The sequence below is a fragment of the Myotis lucifugus genome, unplaced genomic scaffold (genome assembly GCF_000147115.1).
Source record: "Myotis lucifugus unplaced genomic scaffold, Myoluc2.0 scaffold_3, whole genome shotgun sequence".
In the NCBI taxonomy this organism is placed as follows: Eukaryota; Metazoa; Chordata; class Mammalia; order Chiroptera; family Vespertilionidae; genus Myotis; species Myotis lucifugus.
Window position 1 is genome coordinate 25504109 of NW_005871051.1, and position 13018 is coordinate 25517126.

Sequence of the window (13018 nt, forward strand, 5' to 3'; positions counted from 1 at the left end):
TGTCCCTTAACCCCCATAGCTAACCAATCAGTGGATAGTAACAGGTTCTATTTCCAAAATAGTTTGTGAATCCGAATGTTTTATATCATCTCACCGCCACTGTTCTAGTCAATTATCTTTCCCCTCGTCTATTATAAGTTTCCTCTGGTGAGCATCCCTGTTCTATTTTACCCCTATAACCAATTTCCCAAACAGCAATGAAAATGATTTTCTTCGAACGGAAATACCATCATCACTTCTCCCTTCCATGGGCAACAAGTCCTACAGGCCTTGACTCAGCTGACCACTCTGGCCCTCTCTTTCCAGGACCTGGCCATGCTGTCTCCCATGCAGTTCCCAGAAATGACAAGCCATCCCCCACCTGGAGCCTTGAAACATTCCAGTGCCTGGAAGTTCCTGCTCCAACCTGCTCACACAGAGGGCTCCTTTTCATTCTCAGCCTCAGTGCTGGACAGACAGGCTTTCCCTGGTCACCCCATTCCAGGTACATATATCTCTTGCTTATTCTGTATCACAGCACTTTCCTGACTTTGTGAGATGTAGTTGTATGTTGGTTTACCAGAAAATAACCAGCTCTCATCCCCAACAAGATCCAAGGCCTCCTAAAGGAGTCACATGGGTTCCTCTCACCCTAGAAGCTCAGCATCCAACAGAGCGGCCACGCAGTCAAAATTTGTGGGATAACTGAGCAGATGAAAAAATGCACAAGTGACAGAGGACATTTTCTAATAGATTTATTCCACAATTTAAAAAAAAAAAGTAGATTGAGAAGTATGGATTAGGTTTGGGGAGTTACAATAAAGGAATATGAAAAGGGTGAATATTAGTCACTCTCTGCTCTGATTACAGATAATATAAACAATCAGTGAATCAAGACAGCAGTAGAAAATTTGGTGCCTTGATGAGTTGCAAAGGGAAACAAAAAGAAGGTCTGTAGAATCTTGACTCTCAAAGAATTTAGTCTTCAACAGTGAAGACCAGAAGGACATATTTGCGATGACGCGAGAACAATGTGAGGCCATTTTTTCTTTCTGCAAACACGGAATGATTCCAGCATGAAGTAAGGTAGGAGGGACAGGCCCGGCTGTCAGCAGGGGATCGGTGTGTGTGGCACAGGCTCTGAGAGCAACAGTGATTGAAAAGAAGGAAGGATTGTTAGGGTGTGCAGGCCAGGAAAACCTCACGGAGAGCTGGAGTTTGCACTGGGCCTCAAAGAAAGCCCTGGATTTGGTTGGGCAGACAAGGACGAGAAATGATATTGGGATCAGAGAAGAGGTTTTGGCTGATGTTTATGGAAAACGTAATTGGGACCACATTTGTTCCAGTTCTAAGAAAGTAGACAGCTATGCATGATAAAGAGGAGAAGGGGGAATATCCAGGAAAAGCAATTACAAATCCATCAGATGTAAAAGACCCAAGACAATCACATTTAAAATGTGACTTTTAATTTTTAAGAAAATCCATGTGAGAGAGTAAAAACCACTTTAAGAACTTCTTAGCAGAACAAAAGGATGAATTTAGATTTAAGACGGGAAAATGAAAAATAACTAGGAAATAGAGGAATATTAAGTTAACTTCTCCCCAGTTTAGACTAAATATATAAAAGTCAGAAGAAATGAAACTTAAAGTAGATGAATTATATGAACAAAAATAATTGGTTATTAACAGTGGAAATTTAGAGGTTTAGTGAGAAAGTTCTCCTATTTCCTTTGGGCATTCATTTATCTAACATATTTATATATAACATATAATCATTGAGGCCAGGCACTGCTTCAAGACCTTGCATGTTATTGAGGAACTAACTTGTAAAACACTGACCAATCTGTTCCACAGTCTTTACCCATATTGCTACAAATCGTCCCTCTTCCCTTCTCACCTCAATTACACTAGTAAACACCTGATTTCCTACTTCCAGTCTCGACCTCCTCTAATTCACTTTCTATACTGCTTGCAATTAGGGAAAGCAAAACAACACAAATAGATGATATCCAGTAGCCTCAGAATGAAATGCAGACTTAGTGTGGCTTATACGACCATTCGTGATGGGGCCTCTGAATAGTCCCCTCATTTATGCTCACTTTCCATACTCCTCTTGGCCTTACCGAAATATTGGCTCTCCCCCAAATCATGAACTCTCCGCATCTCCTTGCATTTTTAACACATCTTTCTTTCTACTTAGAATATTCTATGTGGATTATGAATCTTTGTAACTGAGTATATCAACATGAATCTAGAGTGACTGCCTCTCTAACTTTTGACTATCATGTGCCAGCCCTAAACTGGGCATCAGAATGGTTCCCAAAGCGAAGAGCTCAAGGTGAAGGGTAGGACCCAGGCATTCACTAGAAGTGAGCGCTGCTGGCCCCCACTGCTAATGGGAGAAGCAGGCAAACAAAATTCCTTCCAGTGTTTTTATTTAAACCATCTCAGAGAAACTGTGCTGGGGGAAAAGAAAAGGGGGAAGAAACAAAAAAGAAATAAGGGCTCAGTTGTAAATCACAAATTAATGAGCATGTACCAAACATAGAAATAAAATTTTACACACACTTAGTAAGTCTTCATATCCTATTTTGTTTCCAAAAGGTGAAACCACATAGCACTGGGAACTCCAAGGATCTCAGCTGCTAAAATTCCTAAATGAAGTGGTGATTTAGGGATAAAGCCAAATTTTAAAAGAATAAGAACAGTATTTCATTCAGGCATGGTAATTTTATGAGGACATGTTGCATGTTTCTTACGTAAATACATGCAGTTTTATATGGTCCTAAGAGAGGGCTTTCACCAAACTCATACATATCAGGATTCTGGGGGAAAACCAAACAAATCCTAGAACTGAATAACTCATAAATCCTATTGGAGAGCATGCCCACTTCCTGAGCAATACACATTAATCTCAGAGATAATTTTTATGACAAGTGTGACTATTGCCTGTAAATCCCTTTAAGATGGGAAGCATCACCACTGACATGAGTTGAACAAAAGGATTTACATAGCTAAATTACTCAAGGCTATAAAATGTAGAAAACAAAAAATTGTTTTGGATAAAACTTTGGAGCATGTTGCAATGGGATTCAATCTTCAGGGCCTTTGGCTCAACATTAAGTTTCAGACCCAGACCTTCCTTAGAGTCACTTAGAGATTTTAAAACTTTTCTCTATAAACATTACTTGAATAAACAAATGGATTTAATATCTCAGTAAGGGGCTCTCAAGCAGATATATCTAAATTGAAGACTTTTAGGAATGGGGTTCCTTAAAGGTAATAGTCAACCCTCATCATTTTATAAGGAAACAATGTCTGGAAGAGATAAAAATTGTATGACTCACCCAAGGTGATATGATTAATTCTCCATAATCATCATCATCATCATCACTAATATTTATTCAGCACTTACTATTTGCCAAGAACAGGACTAAGTCCTGTTCTTCACAGCTACTTACAAAGAGTATAGTAGTATCACCCCCATTTTCTAAATGAGGAAAAGGAGCCTCAGAGAAGTAAAAGGTACATCCAGATATCAAACCCATAGTGTGACCCTAAAGACACATTTGTAACCACTCCACGCTCCTGCTGCATCATCAGAACCAGAATCAGGTCTACTGGCCCCCAGGCCAGAGAAAGACACCAGCTCTCACTTTGGCAATGGAGTTTCCAAGTTATAAGATCTGTAATGTCTGACAGTAAAATCCAATGTGGCATTCTAACAGTTACAGGTCTGAAAGAAAGGAGTCCCTAACTGCATGCAATTCATGTCTTCATGGCTGCTGTACAAGAGCAGTTACTATAAATGATATGTGTCTATAATCCTCTCAGGAGGTTAGCACTAGAAAACGTCTTTACATTCATGCTTTAAAACAGCGGTCGGCAACCTTTCAGACCTCGTGGACCACCAGTGGTCCGCGGACCACCAGTTGGCGCCGCTGCTTTAAAACTCATTGGAGAAATGTCACAGGAAGCTTCATATTCTCACTTTGGTCTTTGATTACCACATGCCTTCTATGGCAAGTAGATTTCAGGAGGATGATTAGATTATATGAGAGGTGCCCTGTGTGATGAGAATGATCACAGGTGCAGAACTGACAATGTTTTCATTTATATTGATTTCTTTTTATTCCTCATTAATTTATGTTATATTCTACTTCTTCAAATCACAGGTCCGGGGAGGGAGGATAAAAATTGAAATGCTGAAGCAAAGATGATGGCTAGACAGTAATATTCAGATTTTATTTATATACAGATTTAAGTATATTCATGTATGTAAATACAATGGGCAGTAATGATAAGTATAAACAATTAGATATCTGCAGAATTAAAACGCACTTAGTTCTCTAACATATATGAGCTTCTCTCCTTCTCAAATCCTATCCTTCCACATCTCTTTCCTGCACTTCTACAACAGCTCCCAAACTTTTCTCCTTATTCCCATTCTTGTTTCCCTCCAATCTATAATGTTCCAGGATGAAGTTTTCAAATTCCCATTAAAATTCATTAATGGTTTGGCCGTTAATATTGATAAAGCAGCTAATATTTATTGAGCTACTTTCTGGTAGCAAGCAAAGCAATAATAACAAAGCATTCTGGGGTTTTAAAGTTCTTGCACAAAAATCCCTTGTGATTCCAGAATGGCCCTGTGAAGGAAGCGGTATCATCACCTCCCACATCTACTAATAAAAGATCTGGGTCGGAGAGGGGGATTAATGATTTTTCAGCAGCCGGTGACCCTGAAGCCCACCCCCGGCAACCAGAGTGGATGGCAGCTGTGGAGCGCAGGGTGAGGCGCACTGTGAAGAACTCGGAAGTGTTCTACGGGCAAGTGGTGATGGGAGCTGCTGCACGGCCATCAGCCCTTCCAGTGTTTCTAAGTTTTCCCATTTGTTTCAGAGACTCCAGTGGAGGGTGAGGAGCGGGGCTCGTCCAGCACATTTAACTCCATCGTCGTGGTGACCACAGTCATCACAAGCACATCCAGCTACAAAGGAACACGCCAAGGCCGGCTGCGACCACCCAGCTCCTGCACCCACTCAGGTGAGCAGGAGCCAGGAGACAGGATTCATCTTTAGCTGATGCTCAGGGCTTCACAACATTAATGAATATGAGACACTGCCGATATGAAACGCTGCCAATCGAAGGTGCGGCTACCGGCAGCCCCGAGCCCTCGGGTTACTGGGTGGTCAGTGGCCTTTTATCAATACCCACGCAGTACCACTGCCTTCCTGCTACCTCACAGTCAGCTTAGGGTCATTTTGTGCACAGATATGTTTCCTTCCACACTCACACTCCTCATGCACCCTCCACACAGGGTGGCATGCTACTGTGTGGTTGTCAATGTCACTTCAGTGGATCAGGAGTTTACATGCTGGTTTTAAGAAGTAAAACCTCTAAAACATGCTATTCTTGCAACATCCAAGATTTCAAGTAATTCCTCCCATAACATTCCTCCAAGCAGAAACAGAAACAAAACTTCCTCTAAGCACAAAATCATTCCTTGAACACCCGCTTGAGAGCTGTGATTACCCGCCTGCTTCTTCACATGAAACTTCACAATGTAGAACTATTTTTACCAATAAAAGTAGGACTGAAGAAGCATTTGAGATCTTACTTCTCAGTAGCTGTCATCAGTTTGGTTAAAATAAACTCTTACAAAACAATTTTTTTAAAACTAGCTCGAAAGCCTTGGCTAGTATGGCTCAGTTGGATGGAACATTGTCCGGTGCACCAAAAGGTTGCCGGTTTGATTCCTAGTTGGGGCACATACCCAGGTTGTGGGTTTGATCCCCGGTTGGAGTGCATATGGGAGGCAACTGATCAACGTTTCTCTCACATTGATGTTTTTTCTCTCTCTCCCTCTCCCTTCCTCTCTCTCTAAAATCAATAAAAATAGATTTTTAAAACAATAGCTCTAAAGATGTGGCTTTCCAGGTGACTCGAAATTTCTGAGATGTTATAAAGTTGATTTAAAATCAAAAGCAGGTGAACTTTACCCTGAATATTTTTCATGTGAACTGGTATCAAAAACCAATAATTTAACAAAATATGAATCTTAAGTGAAATTCACCATTAGAAAGAAATTCCATTTTATTATAGTTATTCATTTTCAATGTATACATAAAAATCACAGGAATTCCTAGATTATCTCTAATAGTCAAACATAATGTTCAAGCCATTCTAGCATAGAACTAAAAAAATATACTAGTATATTATTCTTTTAAAATAAACAGAACAAAATAGGAAGTTCCCTTGTATAGTGTTTTTCAAAAATTCAAAGTACGAAGCTCAGCAAATAAGTTCATGATTTAAAATGGAAAACAAAGGTGCTCCTGGGGCAATAACATTTACCTTCTGGACACTGGCAGGTGAATCCACTGAGATTAGAAATGCACGTTGCTCCGTTTCTGCATGGGTCTAGGATACAATAATCAATCTTGGATTGGCAAAGCTCTCCGGTATAACCTGAACAGAATAAGAAAGGTATTTTACATAATATGCTATGCCAAAGCCACCATGAACCATCCCATGAATTGATGGAGTCAGCTGGTGCCCACCCAACGAAGGCAGCAGCCCTGCGCACACATCTCCCACCAACAGCCCTGTCCAGGTTTCATTCCTCAGGTGAGTGGTTCTCCACGGGTGACTCTTTCCCCGCAGAACATCTGGCAATGTCTAGAGACATTTATTGTCACAGCGATGGGGGTGCTATTGACATCTAGTGGGCAGAGGCCAGGGATGCTGCTAAACATCCTACAATTCACAGGACAGTCGCCAGCAACAGAGCTATCCAGCCCAAAATGTCCCTAATGCGGAGTTAAACATGCTGGTTTAGGTCAATGAGACATTGATCTTTCTGAACAAAAACACTCATTTTGTCCCAGTGCCTCTCATCTTTCATTAAACAGAACCTGGTCCTTTACAAAGCAGGGAAATAGCTCCTTCAGAAGATTTTTCAGAATCCTTAGGAATATTTACAACCTCTAGAAAGTTAAAGATCATTTTACAATAAATTATTTGACTACAAAACTTTAATTACTGAGGAACTTATAATTGTGATATTCAATGAATAAGTAAAATAATTAGGTCAAACACAGGTGACCATTGGAAGCACTGATGTCTCCTTGTAGGGAATTAATCACAAAGGTCTATAGTTTCTTTGAAGAACATTCTAGCAAACAGAAGGGATATAAGAAAAGTTATGCCTCGGGATATACAGTAAGAATGTCTTTCAAGGACATGTGGGATGAATAGAGAAGCTCTAAGCTGAGGCTTGGTGCTTTTAGCAACTGACCCTGAGAAATGACATTAGATAAAATCAAATTTGTATGCTAGTACACCATCAAGGAAATGCATTGAGCTATAAACTTATTCAGTAAGCTCACTACCAGATTACATCTGGTCTGAGGTAGACTTAGAGCATTTAATTCTATACTAGTTTGTATTTAAGTATAAAAATATAAATTTTAAATTTATCAGTGTTTGGAGAAAGGAAAATAGCTAAGTTCCCTGTGAATGTCAGAATGGCTTCGAAGAAAACTACATCCTGGTGATCAGTCTTTTGACTGTTTTCAACATAACAAAAAACCCACCCCACTCCCACCAACACCCCCATGTCAGTATCTATATTGCCTGTACTCTTCCAATGAAGGAAAACCTGGAGTTTAATGGCAAATTGCAGGGGCATCCTCAAAGTTAGCCAAGTGGTCCGATTATTAAAAAACAAGGCAATCGATCAGTGCTTTTCCTAAACTTCTCCTTCCCTGCAGAACTGTTGTTGTGTATTATGTTTTCTTCACGATTCTGCTACTGAAATAAAAATAGGCCTCTGCCGATGCCTTCACTCTGGAGGCAGAATGTAGCAGTTTCTTCAGAAGCTTCCAGGGTGAGAATTGTGGTGAGAGCTATTTTTAACATTCCTATCTTTTAATAGCCTGGCCTGGGCAGTGAGGCCGGCTGCTGGGTTTGTCCTGAGAGCCTGAAGCCCCTGGAGAGCCCACCAGCTCCAGGCCTTTCCCTGGGGGGATCTGAGCAGCCAGGGCCGGGGCTCAGCCACTGCTGCTGAGGCAGATGCCTAATATTAGCAACTGAAGTAAGAAATAAATAGCAGGGCTCCGCGTGCCATCAACACGGTCCATCTCAGAGGCATCCAATATCAAAGTCAGAAGGCAGGAATTATTTAACAGAAAAAAAATGAGTAAGATCTGCTGGCAGGGGAAAAAACAAAGCCATCTGAACAAATGGAAGCATGATTTAAAAACCAAAGGCAAAGAAAAGAAGAGCTAAGAGGCCCACCTGTGAGAGGAAATTAATAAAGTATAAAATGGGACGATGGGATAGGAAAGCATGAGAGAAAGCTGACAGCACAATAAGGAAAATTAATCTCAAGTTTAGAAAAAAAGTAACACATCCAACAAGTACATAGGCAAAAGGCACAGTGGGAAGGACAGAGGTTGGGGAACGAAAGGTCCGGGATGATGACGCACCAATCAACTGAGTGAGCAGGGCAAAACCATGGCCTTTGCCCTTCATTTCCCTCAGGGTGAAACAGGGGTAATAATACCTGCTCCCTCCAGTGGGGTTGTAACGATTGAATGAGAGCAGCTCCAAGGAGCAGGAGCCGTTCCTATCAAGGGCAGCCTTGAGTCCACAGTAGCTTGCACCAAGCCTGGCTCAATATTTTTGAATGAATGAATAATTTATGGATTTTAACACTGCCACCAATGTGCCAATATTGTTTGATGTCCACTTTGAACAGGCAGCTTAGAGCAACGGTTCTCACGGTGTGGTCCCCAACCAGCAGCAGCAGCCTCCCTGGGAACTGGCTACCAACGCAGAGTCCCCAGCAGCACCCAGACCTGGAGAATCGGACTCCGGGGGTGGGGCCCAACAATTTGAGTTTAAGACACCCTCCGGGTGATTATGACTCAAAGTACATGCTAAAGTTTGAGTATATGTACATGCTAAAGTTTCTGATCTGGAAAACTAGCAGAAAACAGTTTTTAATAGCAAATATAAATATTAGTCATTTAAGAATTACACATACAATGCAGATAACAAAGGAAAAAGATCAGAGAGTGAAGGTCAAATAAAATATATGTCAGAACGCCCTTATGGACTGCGCTGTCCTCACATGCTGTTTCTTTTCATGCGTAGGAACCCCTAAGGCTCAGTTGCTCTGCCTGCCATCGCATTGTTGGTGGGTATGCTTCCCTAGTCTTTAAGAGCAGGTGTTAGTGATTTTTGTCCCCAGCTCCCAGCACAGAGCCAGGGACACCACAGGTATCCATTACACAGTCATTAACGACTGCCTAAGCACCGTGCTTTGCTATTTTTTAGATAATCCCTTTCATTCTACTTTCCTTAAACCTAAGTAAGAAACTGTGATATTGATATAGGCCAGATAGCTTATGACACCTGAATCTTCTAATCTGGTGGTTACAAAGGGGAAGAGATTTCAAGAACGTTCTTTTCATTGAGTAAGTCCTGATGATTCCCTGAGAGACTTAAATCAAAGAGGAAGGAAACCTGAAGTTAATTAAGAAATAGGCCATGGGACAAACAAGCGAAGGGATTGACTTAAAAATATTCATCAGTTGAATTCTAAGTCTGTATTATAAACCAAACTACAGAGGAGGCAGTTAGTCATTCTTTCAGAAAGAAGGTTTGTGAGTGAAAATTCGGGGCATCTAAAGGAAGTCTGGAAACAGTTCCTGTCTGCAGAGAGGTAAGGTGAGAAGCACATTCACATGAAAGAACACATGGTGTGAGCCAAGCAGGGGAATGGCACCGAGTCAGGCACATTCAGGGACAAGGCTGGGCCGACCGAAGTGTTGGGGACAGAGGGAAAGGCCAGGCTGGGTGCAGGCCCTGACAGGCCTCAAGGGCACGTGCTGAGGCGCTGGGGTTACCACACGTGGCAGTGTCTGTGAAGGTTTCTGAACAGCGTGCGGACGTGAGAAGGCACATTGCAGATTGGTCATCCCCTGTTCTCATTCACTTCAATTTTAGGGGGGGAGCTTCAGTCTCCCCTCCCTTCTCCGTGGGAACAGGAGCTCTGGTGTAGACCAAATGAGGGAACTCCCGAGGGCCCATCAAAAAACGGGATGTGGGATGGTGGTCAGAGCCTCGGGGAGAGAAGGAAGAGAAAAACATTCTAATCTTTCTCCTCCCTCAAGAGGCTACAAATAGGTTCCCTTTACAGATACCTATTCAATGCCAGTTGGGCATGTATATGTGTGTGTGTAGATGTGCATTTGTGTGTGTTCATGTGTGTGTGCATGTGTTAATGTACATGCTTGTGTGTGTATGTGTTGTATTACATGTTTGTGTGTGGGTGTGTATGTGCATGTATTGTGTGCATGTTTGTGCGTGCAGGTGTGTATGTGTGTAGGTTCTCTTGAACTCTTACATGGTCAATACCATTATTCTATTTCACAGAGAAGTAAACGGTGGCTCAGAGGAGCAAGGTACAGCTGGTGAGTGACTCCACCTGGACTGAAACCCAGGACTGCAGACTCCAAACCCCACACTCTTTATTCCTCCCTGTGTCTTTTCTTTCCTCTCATCAGGCTTGTTTGAAAAGACTGTGAGAGCCAGCAAGGCCAGCCCTGAGGCAGGGAGAGGAGGCAGGGAGTGGCCTGGTCGGCCTGGATCTCCAGGACCACCAGAGGAGAAAAGGACATGCTGTGGTCTGATGTGGTCCAGTGTGGCTCACCAGTCAGGGAGACCACAGAGCTGAGGCCAGATCTCTGGCCAGAGGAAGTAGCACGGAGCTCAGTGCAGGCAGCCAGCTATGGCCTGACAGTGACAATGACAGCAGCTGACACCTGCTGAGCGCTCGCTGTGAGCCAGGTACCTCTGTGGGCACTCCACACCCATCAGTTTATTTAACCTTCACAACAGCCACCAGATTGTGATGCTTGGAATTCTGTCACCTATTGCAATTTACCCAGTGAGAGTAATTTCCCCGAAGTCATGAAGAAAATGGGCAGTGAGTGCAGGCTTGGCACTGGCAGCCCACTGGGCTCTCCCAGTTCCGGGCTCTGGGTGAGCAAAGCAGCATGGATGGCAGAGAGGGTGGGCAGGCTTCACACAATCATTCCAGCAGCGGATGACAATGACTCGAATCAGGGCATTGGCCAAGGAAGAGAAAGCTAATGAGGATCATCATAAATAAAGCAAACCTGGTGGCTATCCAAAGACAGATGAGCTGAGGGCATCCATCTGTGAAGACTGAGCTTCCAAACTGGGTGACGAGGATGGTGATGGCACCGATAGAAACTGGAGCCCATCAGAAAAGCCAGGCTGGCAGCGTGTGTGGGAGGCGAAGGGGGGAACACAGTGGGAGATGAGTCTAACCAGGGGTGAGGTGGTAGCAGATGCCCCGTCCAGTTGGAGTGCTGGAGCGGAGGTGACTCGGGCTGGAGGGAGGGTCTGGAAGACATCCACTTAGAGGTGACAGCTCAGAGTGAATGACTGCTGCTAAGGAGAGCAATTGGAGAGGGATGGTAAGGACTGAGCTCTGACAATAGAGGGGAAAGGAAGGAGGGGAGGAGCTGGGGAGATCTCAGGAGACAGGACACAGGGCAGTGTCTGTAAGCCAGGTGAGAAACGCTTCCACAGAGATGACAGTCATGGGCAGGATGAGGAATTAGTGAGGACATTGCCCATGACCTTGGAGAAGCGGTTTCATGATATAAAGAGAAAGGAAGTGCAAGGGTGTGGGTGGAAAACTGTGCATTGGGTGTAGACCACTGTGTGGTGGAGATGAGAGAGGAGGAGGAAGAGGTGGACACAGGGAAACAGCAGCAAGGACTCACTATAGTCTTGCTTGTTTGAGGGGCTGGTATTCAGATGAAAGCTGTGAATCCTGTGGACAAGAGGCCAGGGAAGGGTTGGGGAGGGAGATGGAAGACAGCAGGGAGAGGAAGACAGAAAAGATTGGAAGCGTAAGATCCTGGAGGAGGAGAGAAGGGAGAGCATGTGGAGGGTGGGGTTCACAGCAGCACTATTCACAACCGCCAGCAGGTGGAAACAACCCAAATGTCCATCACTGGATGGACGGGTTAATGAACCTGGTATATCCATACAATGGAATATTATTCAAGCATAAAAAGGAGCAAATTACTGACACATGCCACAACATGTGGTTACACATTTTCTTTTGTTCTCTGCCCCAAACATTGGTGAAGGCATTGTAAGCAACACATTCACAACCAAAGAATTCCATGCCTCCTGCTCCCTTCATCACTCACAAGGAATTCACTAACCTTGAATATGTTGGTAAAACATACTCTGACCCAAAGATGGACAGAGAAGGAAGTGACCAGAATTCCCGTTTCTCTGTGAGCTTTGAGACCTTGGGCAAGTCCTTCAGCCTCAGAGTCACCATTGCTTCCCACACTCCACATACAGAGGCAAGTCCCGAGATTCCTTCCATTCTGAAACTCTGACCTAACCTGCTTTTTAAAAACCACACTCATGACCCGCTAAGGTGCTCCCTTCCTGAGCCAAGTGAGCCTGGGTGTGAGCACGCCCCGCAAATCTGCTCAGGATTTACCTCCAGGAGGAGGCGACCCCTTTCTAACTCACAACGCAAAGGCACCGCGAGCCATCTGAGCAACACTCGGTGTTTAAACAAGTAAAGCTGGGCAGGAACACTCACTCGTTCCCCTTGCGTCCAAAATAACGAGGTTTTAAAAATAGGCTGAAATCGCCAATTAGCTGAACAATGAGGTGCTCTGAAGTTGAAAAATGCTTTGCACGGTGCTGATAATATTTTGGCAGTGGTGATTCTGAACCTGTATCATAGCTATCCTTTTCAGAAAAAGAAATAGCTCCTTTGAGGAAAAATCATATTCTTCAAATTAGAAGGCTTTATGAAAATAAATCGTAATTTAAAAAGCTAACTTTCAAGGTAATCATTTATTGTGTGTCTGTTACATGCAAGGCACCAGGCTTGGCACTGGCAGGGAGTGGAGAAATAAAGAGTAATGCAATATGACATTGCTGCCCTCAGGATAGCCATGAC

At 43.3% G+C, this 13018-nt stretch overlaps 1 protein-coding gene across 1 annotated transcript in view; it reads right to left on the reverse strand.

Annotated features, from left to right (window-relative positions):
• Positions 1–13018, reverse strand: part of DNER (delta/notch like EGF repeat containing) — a 154350-nt gene that overhangs the window by 60197 nt on the left and 81135 nt on the right. Inside the window, exon 7 of the mRNA XM_006082776.2 lies at positions 6337–6450. Within this exon, the coding sequence (XP_006082838.1) occupies positions 6337–6450 (114 nt within the window). The remainder of the gene's footprint in view (positions 1–6336; positions 6451–13018) is intronic.